Source organism: Triturus cristatus, chromosome 2_1 (genome assembly GCF_964204655.1).
Source record: "Triturus cristatus chromosome 2_1, aTriCri1.1, whole genome shotgun sequence".
In the NCBI taxonomy this organism is placed as follows: Eukaryota; Metazoa; Chordata; class Amphibia; order Caudata; family Salamandridae; genus Triturus; species Triturus cristatus.
This window is the reverse complement of record NC_140581.1, coordinates 3,903,497-3,920,658: the sequence shown is the minus strand read 5'-3', so window position 1 is coordinate 3,920,658 and position 17,162 is coordinate 3,903,497. Positions and strand designations below refer to the sequence as shown.

Genomic DNA, 17,162 nt, shown 5'->3' with positions numbered 1-17,162 from the left:
GTGGTTAGGCTCCGCCCCAATATATCTATCTTTTTAAGTCAAATTTTCTGAGGAACTACTGAACGGAATTACACCATTTAAGCAAAAGGCACGAGTCTGAACTGAGGACTACCTCTTTGCCAAATTTGGTGGAACTCCGTTCAGCAGTTTGGGCTGTAGCTGCGTCAACAGGTCCTATGGGAAAATGCATGGGGAAAACGCGTTTTGGGACCCCCCTTTTTTGTCTGCCCCCGCTTGACAAATCACAGTGAAATTTTCAGGATAGGAGCGGACCGGAGCTGGCCAAAAGTTTGGAATATTTCGCTTAGATTCGTCAATCGGCGCCAACGTTATTCCATATAGAATGTAGCGTATTTCCTATGGAAAATAGGTCCCAACTATAACTACCTGCTGGTGACTGCCAATAGGTAATTGATATATATATATATATATATATATATATCAAACACCAATCCCGCCTATCTTTAAAAAACGGGTCCGACACATGCTTGGGATATCCTCAGGGGAAATTTATTTGCCACCATCCGGATATAAACAGGAAACACCTGGCAGACGCGTTTCGGCGAATGCCTTAATCATTGCCAGCTATGTGTTTAGTCTTTGTTGTTTTGCACGAGGCTTTAACAAACTGCTAGATGTGTTCCCATTGGAGCATAGATAATCCAATCAGAGGCTCGATGTTTCTACCTCTGGATGCAGCATGCGCTAAGGTTGCTGGTAGATGTAGTCCCCACAATGCTTTGCAGTCCGAGAAGTTTACACACACAGAGCATGTAGGCAGTCCCACGTCGCGAGCTCAGGTTCAGTAACCGGTTTGTGCATTAAGTAATGCCCTGACAATGTCAGCTTGCGAGTCCACCCACTCTCTGCCGCGTGAACATATGGCGGTAATCGTCCTCTGAAGATGTCCCAATCAGCAGGAATCTGCTGCTCTCTCCCCGATACCATGAGCATTGTCTTGGGCAGGGGGGCGCCGCTGTGTGCATTCAGCACGTCACACCAGAAGAGATGCCGGCTTTCAGCGGAGCACCAGAACGAGAGGCGCATCGGAAATGCAGCGCCGACTGCTGCCATTTTAACATCAAACACCAATCCCGCCTATATATATATATATATATCTTACCAACAATCTTCTACTATCTGCCTAGAGAATAAACCTACATCATTACATTCAGCTCTGCATTGTCAACTATTACCTGCAGCAACATTTATGGAGAGAGGCAATTCCACTGTAAAGTTCAGGTAAAGGTGTAGCTAGTGAGGGTAGATAGGAGTACTGGTGAGAGGGAACCAGTTAAAGTTAATGCTGTTAATTTGTGTTTACAGATGCCAGTGTGATCCTCAATAGGAATCCAGGAGAAGCAGGCATAGCAATGGAGTCCCTCTTGTTTATCCCATTACCCCTTCCCCCGCCTAGCTGGAAGTGAATCTATTCGCTGTAGTGGGGCAGGGGAGTCGGGAAATTAAACCTCGCATTTGAATCAAGGTCTTCTGAATTCTGCTGCTCCTGTAGAAGCTAAAGTGTTTCAGGTGTGTGGTACCTTCCTTCTGATTTTCCTGACAGATTGAAGTGTCATTTACAAAGCTTCCACCTCGGCAGTATGGCGGAGGAAAAAGAGAAAAGATGTGACAGGCCCTGGGAGACAAGGAGAGATGTGACAGGCCCTGGGACAGGAGGAAGAGATGCGACAGGCCACAGGAGAGGAGGAAGAGATGCAACAGGCCCTGGGAGAGGAGGAAGAGATGCGACAGGCCCTGGGAGAGGAGGAAGAGATGCGACAGGCCCTGGGAGAGGAGGAAGGGATGCGACAGGCCCTGGGAGAGGAGGAAGGGATGTAAAAGGCCCTGTGACAGCCCCTGGAAGAGGAGGAAGAGATGTAAAAGGCCCTGTGACAGCCCCCGGGAGAGGAGGAGAGATGCGACAGGCCCAGGGAGAGGAGGAGAGATGCGACAGGCCCTGGGAGAGGGGGAAGAAATGTGACAGGCCCAGGGAGAGGAGGGAGAGATGTGACAGGCCCAGGGAGAGGAGAGATGTGACAGGCCCTGGGAACGGGGGGGGGGGGGGGCTGTGACTGGCCCAGGGAGAGGAGGAGAGATGCGACAGGCCCAGGGAGAGGAGGAGAGATGCGATAGGCCCAGGGAGAGGAGGAGAGATGCGACAAGCCCAGGGAGAGGAGGGAGAGATGTGACAGGCCCTGGGAGAGGAGGGAGAGATGCGACAGGCCCTGGGAGAGGAGGGAGAGATGCGACAGGCCCTGGGAGAGGAGGGAGAGATGTGACAGTCCCGGGGAGAGGAGGCAGACATGGGATAGTGGACAGACTCAATAGCCATTGGAGGCAAAATAGGCTCAGTGAGGGTGATCTGACGTGACAGACGCAGGGAACGACGACAGAAATGGGGAGCGCAGGGAGAAGGGTCTCATCTCTCAGGAGCTATAGGTTTCCACTGCTCATACTCACGTCCCTGCTTCAGGAGGGGTTTACCTATGGCTGCCGCTGTCAATTCTGTAGTGAACCAGAAGGAGTCTAAGCACAACTTTTGGGGAGCCATGACTTTGTTGGATTTCCAAAATGCACAGATCTATGCAAATACCAACACCACTGACCCCTCCCTCCACGACCACACTGCTGCCCACCCAAACACAAGTCACATACATTAGAAATAATCAAACAAACCTTTAACCAGCAGCTTCAAAGCTCTGTCACGGTTCATTTTTTTCTTACCAGGTCGCTTTCGATTTTCTTTCAAAGGTTCCATGTTGTGGCAGAGAAGAGATAGCAGAGTCCAAAGTTACATGAACCTGCAATGACAAACATACGTGAATTCTAGCTTTGCACCCTCAAACACTCTATAATCCATCAATAACTGCAACCTGGACTATCACACTCCACAAACAGCCCATTGACACCATTAACAACAACAACCAAACACTCCACAAACAGCCCATTGGCACTATTAACAACCAAACACTCCACAAACAGCCCATTGACACCATTAACAACAACAACCAAACACTCCACAAACAGCCCACTGACACCATTAATAACAGCCAAACACTCCACAAACAGCCCATTGGCATAATTAACAAGAGACAAACACTCCACAAACAGCACATTGACACCATTAATAACAACAACTAAACACTCAAGGGGAGAGGAGTTGGCCTAACGGCTGGGGCGGTCGACCTCTAATCTGGGGAACCTGCTCCTGCTAAATCCCGGCACCTTCTGTGGCCAGCAACCTCACAAACCCCGGACGACCTGGCTACCTTGCGACTCCGACTACCTGGGACTCCCACGAGCAGTGGCTCTGCTCAAAGCAAGTATCTAACCCCTGGCATCAGCCCGGAACCGCGAACCCTGCACACTCTAAACCCGTCAAGCCTGGCCCGTGCTGGAGTGGACAAAGACCCCGAGGACGTCCCCCCGGCAACTGTGACCCTCCCTCGATGCTCTTGACGATGCCTGCTGTCTCAGAACCAGGGACCCCCCCAACCGCCATCAACAGAGAGTACGATTTCTTTCCCGACACCAAAAGGCACCCCTGCACCTGGCGCCCTGCGGCCCCCTGTGCTCGACTCCTGGGTACCTACCTATCCTCCAACTACCCAACTTACCTTTCGAAGTGGTGGGCTCACCTGAAGAATTATCGTCCCCGAGCTTGCAGCCTTTGTTCGTCCTCGAGCTTTCCCATTGCAATCCATTGAGCGCCCGACGGCTCAAAAGCACCCAGCAGCTCGAGTGGCCCTGGCAGTGCAACCTCTCCCCCATTTGCCCTAACCAAGTGACCAGTAGCCCAGCTCCCACAGCCGTGTGGCCTGCTAGTCAGCAGCCACCAACCAAGGCCCCCCTGCCTCCCATAGGATAACATTGGGCCTAACTCACTCTGCACCCGGCTGCCCCTGTGCCGCTGAGGGTGTAACAACTGTACTCACCTGACCCTGGGAGACCCCTGAGTCTGTGCTCAGAACCCTTAACTCTGCCAGTCGAGTACTTACCCAAAAGCTGATAACTCACTTTTCTTCCATAGGTTAACATTGACTGGTTTTCTCTGAAATTTCTTCCAAGTGTGGAGTTTCTAAACTTTAAAATATTCACCTAAAATCAACCGAGTAACGAAAACGGAAATACTCACCTGCTATTAGGAGAGATCCCAGTGCTGGATCTTGGTGCCCAGCACTGACCCTGCAAAGTACTCACAACCGTACTTACCTCTAACTCAATGTTCTCCCATAGGAAATCATTGACTGTTTTTCTGTGAAATTTCTTCTAAGTGTCGATTTTTGCAAGCTACAAATATTCTTTAAAAATCGTACCGACTGTGAAAACATAATTACTTACCTGTTTTAGATAGATGTTCCAGTACTGAGCCTAGGAGCCCAACACTGGATTACAAAAGTAACGAGAACATACTTTACCCGTAACTTGAATTTTCTTCCATAGGGAACCATTGACTGTTTTTCTATTAAATTTCTTCGAAATGTCGATATTGTGAGCTTATAAATATTCCTTAAAAATCGCCTGTGTAACAAACGCAGTTTCTCAACTGCTTACAGGTGGTACACTAGTGCTGGATCTAGGATCCAACACTGACCCAGAAAAAGTAACCATAACCCCACTTGCCTGCTAAGTTAATTTCCTTCTATGGGATAACATTGGTAATTTGATCAGAAAAAGTTTCTAAGTGTCGCCTTTTAAAATAGCAAAATATTGCTTAAAAATCACAACAGTGGGGGCGTGGCCAAGATGGCGACCTAGACAGACGCAGATTCTCGTGGCTCCTCGCTCCTCACCCCTTCATCTGGCTGTTTTGTGCAATATAGTCCCCAAACCTGCACAAAATTGCCTACAGAGCAGCTGAGAGGTACGAGGCTTTCGCTGAAAGAGGTGCCGGCAGCCTCGTCTCGATGTGGGACCTTTGATTCAGTCCAGGGTCCGGATCAACGAAATGGCGCCCACTCAGAACGGACGCTAGCAAGGTTCCCCTTGCACCCCGACCAGCGGAGACATCGGCGCCCGCACGGCATTCCATCGCCGCTATCTCGGGAGCGGGATGTGTACCGCGGCGTCAGGAAGAGGCAAAGCATCAGGCCCTCAGGTGAGCGCGCCCACAGGTCCAGGGCTCTCCGCGACGATAAATAATTGAGGCCGAGGCTGCTGGGCCTGCGGGAGTGTGGGCGGGCGTCGCTCCCTTCAGAGTTGCAGCAATCCTCTGTGCCGGACCACGGGCGCGATGTTGCGGAGCAGACAAAGAGCACCAGGGGACGGACTGCATCACCATAGTGGGAGGCCTGGACTACGCACTTCGGTGCTGGGTGAGTGCGGCCCAGCTGTTATTCCCCCACAGATCGGAGCGGTGCTGGGCCGCAGGGGACGCCAGGAACAGCACCCAGCAGGGGACGCCCAGCACAGTGCCAGCGATGCCCGGGCGCAGTAAGGTACTGGGGCAACAATGGGAGGGGCGGCAGGAGGGCCCTCTCCCCACGTTTCACGCCATCACAGTCATCAGACGGGAGCCACAGCACGATACTCTTTGGGGAGCCCTGCGACCAGTAATAAGGGGGCCGCGAAGATTTATACAAGCGCGTCTGGGATTTTGCTGCCCTCCCACACGCGAGGTTGCCCCACATCACTTGCGTCACAGGACTCCAGTGGGGGGACCGGGCCCCAACTCCTCTTGCTCGCTTAGTAGACCAGGACGCAGTGGGTTATGGATTCTTTCTGAGCCACCTCCCCCAGGGAAGTGCATATGCCTGGCATTGATAAGGGACTCCCCCAGGGATGTGCATATGCCTGGCATTGATAAGGGACTATCGATACTGCACACGCCTGACAGAGGGGCACACACCAACTATAACCGATTATGGTCTGGGTGTAAGTCCGCCTGAGATATCAGCATGTAGCAGAAGCAAAGACTCACTGAGAGGGGCCCTGTCATGGTCTCAACACGGAAGAGGGGAGAGCGCACGCTGACAGACATGCTTCTTAAGGGCCCCGATAGAGGGCCTCCCTCCCCACTCACCTCACAGCAACAAATGGACCATGGGGAGCGGGAGGTGCCTAACACCCGGGTGTTCCTCAAGACACTATTTAACTCCCTACGTGAGGACTTCCACTCGCTTAAACAAGAAGTGGCGGGGGAAGTCCCGGATATCCGCCGAGAGGTGGATGGACTGGTGGAGCGGGTAGCAGCCGTTGAGGATAATGACCACACCAGAAGCGAGGAACTGGAACACCTCCAACAAGAACTCATTCGCCTCAAGGACCAACAGGTGGACCTCCAAGCGCAATCTGAAGACCTAGAGAATAGGTCACGACGCAACAACATACGGGTCCGGGGTGTTCCACCGGCAGCAGAAGGAGCGGATATCACCCAATACCTTCATGGCCTCTTCCGTGAGATCCTCGGCGAGAGTTCAGACTTTGACATCCGAATCGATCGAGTGCACAGAGTGGGCCTGACTAGGTGCCCGCCTGCTTCGCCCGGACATTTTGGCCTTTTTACCAGACTTTCCACTGAAAGAGAGGATCCTACGGGAGGCGCGACTGAAACAGCCTCTTCAATACCAAGGACACTTAGTGGCGCTTTTCCAGGATTTGTCCGTCATCACTCTCCAAAAACAGAAAGCGTTCAGAGAAGTCACCTCGTTCCTGAGAGACAAAGGGATACCTTATGGCTGGGGTCATCCCTTCCGCCTGATTTTCAAATGTAATGGGGTGCTGCATCACATGAAATCCCTTCAGGAGGCCTGCACACTGCTGGGTCTTGAACACAGAGAGTCGGAGGCATTCCCTGATCCCTCGCAAAAACCCCTGAGGGACTGATGGCACCGTGTGGGCCTCAGACGTCAACCTATAGCAGCACTGAAACCGGGCCACATGACTATATCGCAGGAACGGGCTGCGCCCTCAACGCGGTGATTAGAGACACCTCACTAATTTGCTCTACAGTTGGGGATGCACATGCATTGACATTTAGCTGGCTGGGGAGGGGGGGGGGAGGGGGGGCCGGAGTCGCTGGAGTTGCACGCTCAGACAGGTAACTTCACCACAAGCCTGTGGTACGTGGGGGCAGGTTTTGGACTATGGTAATCTGTTGGGAATGTTAAGTTGGGGTTAGGGTGGGGGGAGGAGTGGCAATGGCTAACTGTTTGGTGTGGGAGGTTCGGTGGGGGTGGAGACCTGGGAGCGGTGGGGGAAGGAGGGAGCAGGTGTGCCTTACAGAAGGCAGGTTCAAGTGAGATGCTATGTAGGGGCTGGCCCCCATAGACGACAAATCCTCCGGTAGGCAGGCAAATGACAGGGTCCACTTTGAAAGTTATCACCCTAAATGTGAGAGGGCTCAACAACCCCGTTAATAGGCGCGCCATTTTATCATATTTAGAGAATTCCGGCGCCTCGATTTGTCTCTTGCAAGAAACACACCTCCTGTCCAAAGATTGGCATTGGATGCGGTCCCAGGCGTTCCCTCAACAGCTTTACTCCTCAACCACTGATAAGAAAGCCGGGGTCGCTATATTATTTGCTAAGCATTTTCATGCTCAAGTGGGAGATAAAGTAGCGGAAATCAAAGGTAGGCTACTCACTCACAGCATACGAGTGGGCGGATTGTCCATGAAAATAGGGTCCCTATATGCTGCCAACTACGGGCAAGAACCCTTTCTCAAAGACGCTTTGACAGAGATTTTAAGATCCCAAGGCCGATACTCACTTGTGGGAGGCGACGTCAACCTAGTCATGGAGGGGGAGACAGATAGATCAGGCCATCGCTTTAGTTCCACGGGAGCGCTCTCCCCGGAGGGGAAGGAGTAGATGGCTCAAAGGAAACTGGTGGACTTGTGGCGTGAGGCGCACCCTCACAGCACGCACTACACGTTCTACTCGCAAGTGCACCAAACTTATGCCAGGCTTGACCACCTTATAGGATCCATGGAGTTACAACCACTTGTGAGGGACATAGATATTATCCCTGGCGCCATATCGGACCACGACGCAGTGGTAGCAACTATTGATGATCCTCGGACTAAGACGGCGGGGGGTAGATGGCGACTGCGGTAGGCCCTACTACAACGGAAGGGGGTGGCCCAACAGCTGCACAAAAGCATTAATGATACACCGGACACACCCTTGACAGCAGTTTGGGGGGCACTTAAGGCAGTAATAAGGGGGGAACTGATAGCCATTTCGGCGGCAGAAGCTAAAGAGCGTAGGGAGAAGCGGGAATCCTTAACAGCTCAAGTGGTCGAACTCGAGCGGGTGCACAGCCACACCGGGGCTCCCAGGGTGTGGAGGCAATTGAAGACTGCCAGGGCGCAACTCGCTGGCCTAGATCTCGATCGCGCAGAGTATGCAGCCCTGCGGCTCCGCCATGCATACTATGTGGGGGGCGATAAGACGGGACGTCTCCTTGCCAGTGCGCTTAGAGCTCGGGTACAGCGGTCGAAAATCACAACCCTTTACAACACCTGAGGAGAGAAATTGGTCAGCGATGACCAGATTGCTGAAGCATTTAGCGAGTTTTACGCATCGTTGTATAGCACGGATCGGTCCCTTGACACAGACAGAGAGGCTTACCTGAGGGGGTGGCAACGACGGCGCTCAATACAGCCGGGGCCTGCCGCGTTGGATGCGCCTATTAGAATAGAGGCGGTGGTGGGGGCGATTTCTCGCCTTAAGCCCTTGAAATCCCCTGGGCCGGATGGCTTCTCCGCTGGTTTCTATAAATCTTTTTGCCCGGTGCTAGAACCTCTTCTGACTCTACTTTTCAACTCATTCCAGGGGCCTGGTTCGATCCCTCCTGATATGTTTGAAGCCGACATTATTGTACTACCCAAACCAGGTAAAGACGCCACCCAGTGCGCAGCTTATAGGCCTATTTCCCTACTTAATCTGGATCTTAAACTATTCACAGGGGTTCTAGCTTCCAGACTTGGACCACGGCTACCTGGCATCATCGAGCCGGACCAAACTGGTTTCATCCCCAACAGACAATGCAGTGATAATACCAAACGCCTTATGCTCCCAATAGACAAAGCTCATTACCAGGGGATGAATGCCATGCTCCTGTCTATAGACGGAGAGAAGGTGTTTGACGGGGTGGACTGGGGTTTTTTGGATAAAACGATGGCCCACTTCGGAATCGGGGATCGCTTTAGGGCACAGGTTGCCAGCTGTTATGATAAACCCAGAGCGACGATCCGTGTCGACATCAGGAGAGGCACTCGGCAGGGGTGTCCGCTTTCGCCCCTCCTTTTTGTGCTATATGTAGAACCTCTGGCGCAGAGGATCGGAGATAATCCTGACATTACCGACATCGCCTTTGGGGGGGGGGGAACATACGCAGATGATATCCTGGCTGCACTGGATAACCCTAAAAAGTCAGTGCCTGCCTTCTTGAGGGAGCTGGAGACCTTTGGGGGGGTATCTGGATTTAAAATGAACAGAGGGAAGTCAATGCTCCTCCCTTTGGGCCGTAACACACACGCAGTCAGTGATGCATCTTCGGAATACGGGGGTCTACGACTCCAGGCCTCAATCCCGTACTTGGGGATAGTCCTAACCCCATCCACCGAGCAGACGGTTACTCTGAACTACATGAATATCACCTCCCAGATACAGGGTGACCTAAGCAGATGGCAGAAGCAACCCCTATCATTGCTTGGTCGTATCGCTGCGGTGAAGACGTCTATATTACCCAAACTTCTTTATATCTTTCAGACCATCCCGGTGAACCCGCCCCTGGACACCATACAAAAGCTACAAGAAGCAGTGCAGCATTTCATATGGGCAGGGAAACGCCCGCGTATGCGCAGAGACCTCTCCTACCGACCTTCGGATGAGGGAGGCCTGGGGATCCCAAACCTATTGCACTACTTTAAGGCAGCGCAATTGCGATACCTGGTAGAGTGGAGCCGACCAGAGTCGGAGAAGAGATGGCTCTTTCAAGACAAGGCTATGGCGCAAACATCGCTTTGGAAGATACCTTTCCTAAAGAGCCCAGATAGGCCGGCCTACCTCCAGACACTCAGTGTTGCGGGTGTGGGACACAGTAGCGGTTCGGAGGGGGCTCACCACTTTTCCTTCGCCACCTACACCTTTATTCGATAACCCTGATTTTCCTCCGAGATTAGAGAGGAGGGCATTTCAGCAGTGGCGGACGTCCCCGTGTAGATCCGTAGGCCATCTGTTCGATCTTGAGGGCTTCATTCAGCTCAGCGATGTATCACGGCATCACAGCTCCGCAACGGTATCAATATTTTCAAATTCGGCATTGGTTGACTCAGCCTGAAATACGCCCCCTAGTCGGTAGAAAGCTGACAAGTTTTGAAAAATGGCTCCTTACTAGAGAGTCGGACCGAAAGCTGATCACTGACTTGTACAAGATGATCTGCCCGCTGGTCACTTCGCACCCTTCGGCGGGTCAGAAGAGCTGGGAAAGAGAGCTGGGGAGAAGCCTCTCCGTAAAGGAATGGCAGGCTATATATTATAGGGCCAACCACACGGCCAGGAACATTGCCAGCAAGGAAACCGCGGTGAAGGTTGTTACTTACTGGTATTTGACTCCGGTTAGGTTAAATAAGGGCAACCCTAGCCGTAGTCTAACTTGCTGGAGGGGATGTGATGAGGAGGGCACGTTGACCCATTTACTATGGGAATGTAGAGAAGTGACGGGTTACTGGACAGCAGTCCTTAATGACATTGACAAACACTTTGAAACCGAAATCCCCCGTTTCCCCGCCTATACACTTCTAGGGCTGCCCAACGCACTCACATTTCATTTAAAGTCTCTCAGGGGGCGACAGATGGGTCTGGCCATGGGAGCGGCTGTCCAGCACATCATATCGCAATGGGGAACACGAACTTGACCTACCCACACGGGCTGGCTGCATAGATTATGGTACACAGTGGGAATGGAACGCATACAAGCAACTCTCACGCAGTCTACGGCGTCCTTCCACACGGTCTGTTAACCTATCCTATCACTCCTATCAACAGAATTTAATGAAGTCACCTGCCCAAAGTATCACCGTCTCTTGCATCTTACGGACACACTGACCTCCAGACACACTCCTGGAAATTCGACGAAGGGTGGTTCTCCCTGTGAGGGCTTCAATAGGTATGATATGGCACACCGGTTGGGGAGGGGGGGGATTTCCAGGGGGCTGAGGGGGGGGGTTGCTCTTTCTTGACATTTTGGGGAGGGGTGGAGGGGGATGAGCAAATAAGCAGTGGGAACCTCGACCCCGCTTACACCCATGGACACTTAAGACTTCGACGATTTATTGCTACAATTAACAGTTGCGGGGGGCTGGGAGGGAGCCCGGGGTTTATCTGCACTGTACTTGCAGAGGAAAAGACAAGACTTGTACTGTATCTGATTTTTTGCAAAGACTTAATAAAACAAAGTTAAATCTAAAAATCACAACAGTAACTAAAACTAATTTATTCAATTGTTTCCAAGAACTGTCCCCGGACTGAATCTAGGATCCAGTCCTGGAGTTAGAAAAGTAATCTTGAAAGTAATCCATTGCATATAACTTAAAATTCCCATTGAGCTCAATGTATTATTGTGTTTGAAATTGTGTTGCCTGTTGCAACAAACTGTAACTATTACCTGCAAAAGTCAATTGCCTATTGCAAAGTATTTAACAAAAGCATCTCATTCTGAGAAAGTATATTTTGATACCTATTGTTGGTTCTAAAATAAAACAACCATATATTTTTTATACAAACCATTGGCCTAGAGTTCAGTTCTCGAGTGTGTGAGACCATTTGCTGACTGAGTGTGTACAACAAATGCGTTATACTGTCCTCTGATACTGCCTTACTGCTCGACCAAGCTACCACTTTAGAGAGTAAGGTTATATCTAACTTTAGCCTCTGCCAAACCTCTGGGGATTGTGGACTCTGTGCACACTGTACCTATTTGGGAACAGTATATACAGAGCCACTTTCTCACACCCATGCGTAACAAAAATGAATGTGTCCTCATGTAACAAAACTGGTGCTCATGTAAAGCCCTCTGATACCTGATTCGGAGCAAGTTTGAGCTACATAAAACTCTATAAAAGAAATAAAAAAAATGTAATAACAACCAAACACTCCACCAACAGCCCACTGACACCATTAATAACAACAACCAAACACTCAAGGGGAGAGGAGTTGGGCTAACGGCTAGGGCGGTCGACCTCTAATCTGGGGAACTGGGTTCGAGTCTCGCCAATGACGCTGAACATCCTGTGATTCTGGGCAAATCACTTAATCTCCCCATGCCTAACAAAAATGGATGTGTCCTCATGTAACAAAACTGGTGCTCATGTAAAGCCCTCTGATACCTGATTTGGGTTAAGTTCGCACTATATAAAACTCTATAAAACAAAAACAAAAATGTAATAACAACCGAACACTCCACAAACAGCCCATCAACACCATTAATAAAAACAACCAAACACTCCACAAACAGCCCATTGACACCATTAACAACATGTAAGAAAGTGGCTCTGTATATACTGCACCAAAGTAAGGTTCAGTGTGCACAGAGTTCCCAGAGGTTTGGCAGAGGCTACAGTTAGATATAACCTTACTCTCTAAAGTGGTAACTTGGTCGAGCAGTAATGCAGTATCAGAGGACAGTGTAAAGCATTTGAGGAACACACTCAGTCAGAAAATGGTCTCACACACTCCAGAACTGACCTCTAGGCCAATGGTTTGTATATGAAAAATATATGGTTGTTTTATTTTAGAACCAACAAGGTATCAAAATATACTTTCTCAGGATGTGTTACTTTAGTTAAATACTTTTCAAATAGGCAATAGACTTTTTGAATGCAATAGTTACAGTTTGTTGCAATTGGCAACACAATTTCAAACACAATGCAACATTGAGCTCAATGGGAATTTCTAGTTAAATGCAATTAGTTACTTTGTAGATTACTTTTCTAACCTCAAGACTGGATCCTAGATTCAGTCCTGGGACATGTCCTGTAAACAGTTAAGTAAAAGCGTTTTGGTTACAGTAGTGATTTTTAAGGAATATTATTGTATTTTAAAAGTTTACACTTAGAAACTTTTTCAGTTGAAATTACCAATGTTATCCTATGAAAAGAAATTCAATTTGCAGGTAAAGTATGTTCACGTTACTTTTGTAATCTAGTGCTGGGTTCCTAGGTTCAGCACTGGGATCTCGATCTAAAACAGGCAAGTAATTACGTTTTTATCGTTGGCACGATTTTTAGAGAATATTTATAAGTTTCAAGAATCGACACTTAGAAACTTTTTCAGCAAAAAGCAGGCAATGATATCCTATGGAAGGAAATTCAAGTTACTGGTCAGTACGGTTAGAATTACTTTTCAGGGTCAGTACTGGGCTCAAAGATGCAGCACTGGGGTCTCTCCTGATCACAGGCGAGTAAATCGGAATTCGTAGTTTGGCTGATTTTAGATGAATATTTTAAAGTTCCAAAACGCCACACTTTCAAGTGAAACCAGTCAATGTTAGCCTATGGAAGAAAAGTGAGTTATCGGCTTTTGGGTAAGTACTCGACTGGCAGAGTTAAGGTTCTGGGCATAGACTCAGGGGTCTCCCAGGGTCAGGTAGGTACAGTTGGTACACCCTCAGCGGCACAAGGGCAGCCAGGTGCAGAGGTAGTTAGGCCCAATGTTATCCAATGGGAGGCAGGGGGCCTTCGGTTGGGGGCTGCTGGCTAGCAGACCACGCGGCTGTGGGAGCTGGGCTCCTGGTTACTTGCTCAGGGCAAATGGGGAAGTAGGATAGGACAAAGGTTGCTCTGCCAGGGGCACTCGTGCGGCTGGGTGCAGGGTGCTTTTGAGACGTCGGGCGCTCAATGTTATACGATAGAGATCTTTAAAAGGGAACAAAGGCTGCAGGCTCGGGGACGGTGGATCTTCTGGAGTGACCAACACTTCGAGGGGTAAGTTGGGATCTTGGAGGGTAGGTAGGCACACTGGAGTTGGGCACAGGAGGCCAGGGGGCGCAGGGTGCAGGGGTGGCTTTGGACGTCGGGAAATCTTACCCTCTGCTGGTCGCGGTTGGGGGGGGTTCCTGGTTCTGAGCCTGCAGGCGTCATCTGGGTCGTCGAGGAGGGTCCTTGGGCACTGGATTCCAGGTCAGAATCGCCGGGGCGACGTCCTCCGGGTCGTTGTCCACTCGGGCACAGGCCGGGCTTGGCAGGTGCAGAGTGGGCTGGATTTGCAGTTCCTGGCTCGCACCAGGGGTGTTGCTGTTTGAGCAGAGCCACTGCTTGTGGGAGTCCCAGTCTCTAAGAGGGTCAAGGCAGGCAGGTCCTCCGGGGTTCTCGAGATTGCTGTCCGCAGGAGACGCCGGGATTTAGCAGGAGCAGGTTCAAGGATCAACAGGTCTGTAGGGCTGGGGCCAAGTCAGTTGGTGTCGTCCTCTTGTTAGCAGCTGCACGGCAGGTCTACTTCTTGGTCTTCTTCTTGTTTCGAAATTGGGATCTGAGGAGGGAAGGTTCAGGGTGCCCCTAAATACAAATTTTAGGGGCGTTACAGGTAGGGTGAGGGCAGGGACCAATGGGTCCCTGTCCTGGGGTGGGTACAACCCCTATCCTGCTCCTCTCCTGTGGGAGTGGGGCAGGAGCCTAGCTCTGAGTGGGTAGGGCTCCCCATCCTCAAGATGGCGGTAGCCCAGGGTCGTGCTTCACCTCACCTCTCCCACCGGAGGGGTGGAGTTGGCACAGGCTAGCACACCCCCTTTCCTGACGTAGGGTTTCCCGCCAGTCTTCCTGCCAGAGTGGGGGTCAGAACTGGTGGGGGTCAGTTGCTGAGTACAGCACGTGGCCTGGAGAAGCTCACAAAGGCGGCATGCCTTTGAAGATTCCCCCTGCCCATCCTGGGGGAGGAGACCTAGCACCTCGTCCAGGATGTGCACTGTTGCAGGCCCAGGAGAGCAGGGGGCTCTCCACCCAGGGGTCCAGCAACATGTCTGCTGTGTGGGAGCCTAGGCAGCCTCTCAGACAAGACGTGGATTGTAGGTTAGGTTTCAGGGGGGCAACTCTAAGATGCCCTCTGTAGTTCATTTTACATTAAATCCCACACTGGCATCAGTGTGTGTTTAATGTGGTGAGAAGTTTGATATCAAACTTGTCAGTCTTCAGTGTAGCCATTATGGTGTTGTGGAGTTCGTAATGACAACCTCCCAGCACCATATACTCTTAATGGCATCACTGCACTTACAGTGCCCAGGAATGGCCCTGGGTACTGTAGGGGCACAAGGCTCATGCACCTGTGCCCACACCACTGGCATAGGACACCCAGCTAGAGGGGTAACTGATGTATGCCAGGGCAGTGGGTTTGTGGGCATGGCACACAGGGATGAGCGCCACATCGATTTTTTTAGTTCTGCACCAGGACACTCAACCTGCAAAGGCAGTGTGTGTGTGTCAGAGTGCAGGGCCCCTAAGGGTGGCACAATAAGTGCTGCAGCCCTTAGGGGTCTTCTCTGGTCACAATGCCCTGGGTACCTATGGTACAATTTACCAGGGGCTGACATGTGGCCAGAGATGCCAATTGGGTATTTAGCTTCAATACAGTTTTTAGGGAAGGAATACAGGCCCTGGGCACCTGATTGGCAGGAGCCCAGGGCACACTCAGTGAAAGCACATCAGTAATTCAGCAAAAAGTGGGGGCATACCATGCAAGAAAGATGGCACTTTCTCACACAACATCCAAACACTCCACAAACAGCCCATTGACACCATTATTAACAGCCAAACACTCCACAAACAGCCCATTGACACCATTAACAACCAAACACTCCACAAACAGCCCATTGACACCATTATTAACAGCCAAACACTCCACAAACAGCCCATTGACACCATTAATAACAGCCAAACACTCCACAAACAGCCCATTGACACCATTAACTACAGCCAAACACAGCACAATCAGGGTCTCATTGACACCATTAATTACAGCCAAACACTCCACAAACAGCCCATTGACACCCTTAACAGCCAAACACTCCAAAAACAGCCTATTGACACCATAACACTCCCCAAACAGCGCCCCACTGACACACTAACTACAGCCAAACACTGCACAATCAGCCATTGACGCCATAACTACATTCAAACACTGCACAATCAGCCCATTGACACCATTAATAACTACAGCCAAACACTGCACAATCAGCCCATTGACACCCTTAACTACATTCAAACACTGCACAATCAGCCCATTGACACCATTAATAACTACAGCCAAACACTGCACAATCAGTGCCCCATTTACACCATTAACTACATTCAAACACTGCACAATCAGTGCCCCATTTACACCATTAACTACAGCCAAACACTGCACAATCAGTGCCCCGCTGAAACCAATAATAACTACAGCCAGACACTGAACAAACTGCACCCCATTGACACCATAATAACTACAGCCAGAGACTGCAGAAACTGCCCCTTCTGAACCCAATCAACCACCTCGGTCCTAACTGCAACCTTTCAGCCCCTTCAGCTCAATGCCCATACCTGTCCAAAAGGACAATAAATATGTGAAACGGGAAATACCAGTTATATCTCCCACCTTCAGTAAATAATAAACAATACATCAAGAAAGCAAGATAGAAATGATGAATTCAAGAAATCACAATCTCAAAATGGCTCTCTTTCAATCCTCATTCAAGAAGTAGGCAAAGGGTCTCTTCCAACCCACACTAATCCCAACGCAGGGCGTCTTGGGAATATAGGAATGAATATTTAATCTTTCCCATCAGAACTCTTTCCAACACAGGGCATCTTGTGCATAACAAAACGGGTATCTCTCGACTCTCACTCGAACAGTAAGCACAGGGTGTATTTGAACCCTCGCTCATCCCAAACTGCAAGAGACTACAGGACCTCGCACAGTTAGGGAGTGAAACTGGACCCCCGGTTGCAGGATTGCATCAACCAATGATACAAGGAGCCTTAGCAGCTTCAAAGCATTAAAGGAGGTGTCACAAGAAGAGGCTGGCAAGAAGACTGCCAACTGATGGTATGAAATCCTTACACCTCTTGCGGCTGAGAAAGGGATGGTACTGCACACGTCTACCAAGGTTTCTATATGATGGTTCGGTTGAGCTACCAGAGACAAACTATGCTTGACCCACTCGCCCCGTTAGCAGTGCCCTGAAC

General features: G+C 50.4%; 1 protein-coding gene across 6 annotated transcripts in view; it reads right to left on the bottom strand.

Annotated features, from left to right (window-relative positions):
- Window positions 1-17,162, bottom strand: part of LOC146863586 (uncharacterized) — a 192,509-nt gene that overhangs the window by 117,420 nt on the left and 57,927 nt on the right. For 3 of the 6 annotated variants that reach the window (XM_085627535.1, XM_085627544.1, XM_085627537.1), the window contains one exon: window positions 2,725-2,801. In XM_085627535.1, the coding sequence (XP_085483661.1) occupies window positions 2,725-2,758 (34 nt within the window). In that variant the 5' untranslated portion in view covers window positions 2,759-2,801. Of the gene's footprint in view, window positions 1-2,676; window positions 2,802-17,162 lie in introns of all 6 variants that reach the window. The other 3 variants (XM_085627529.1, XM_085627539.1, XM_085627531.1) reach the window with 1 other exon arrangement.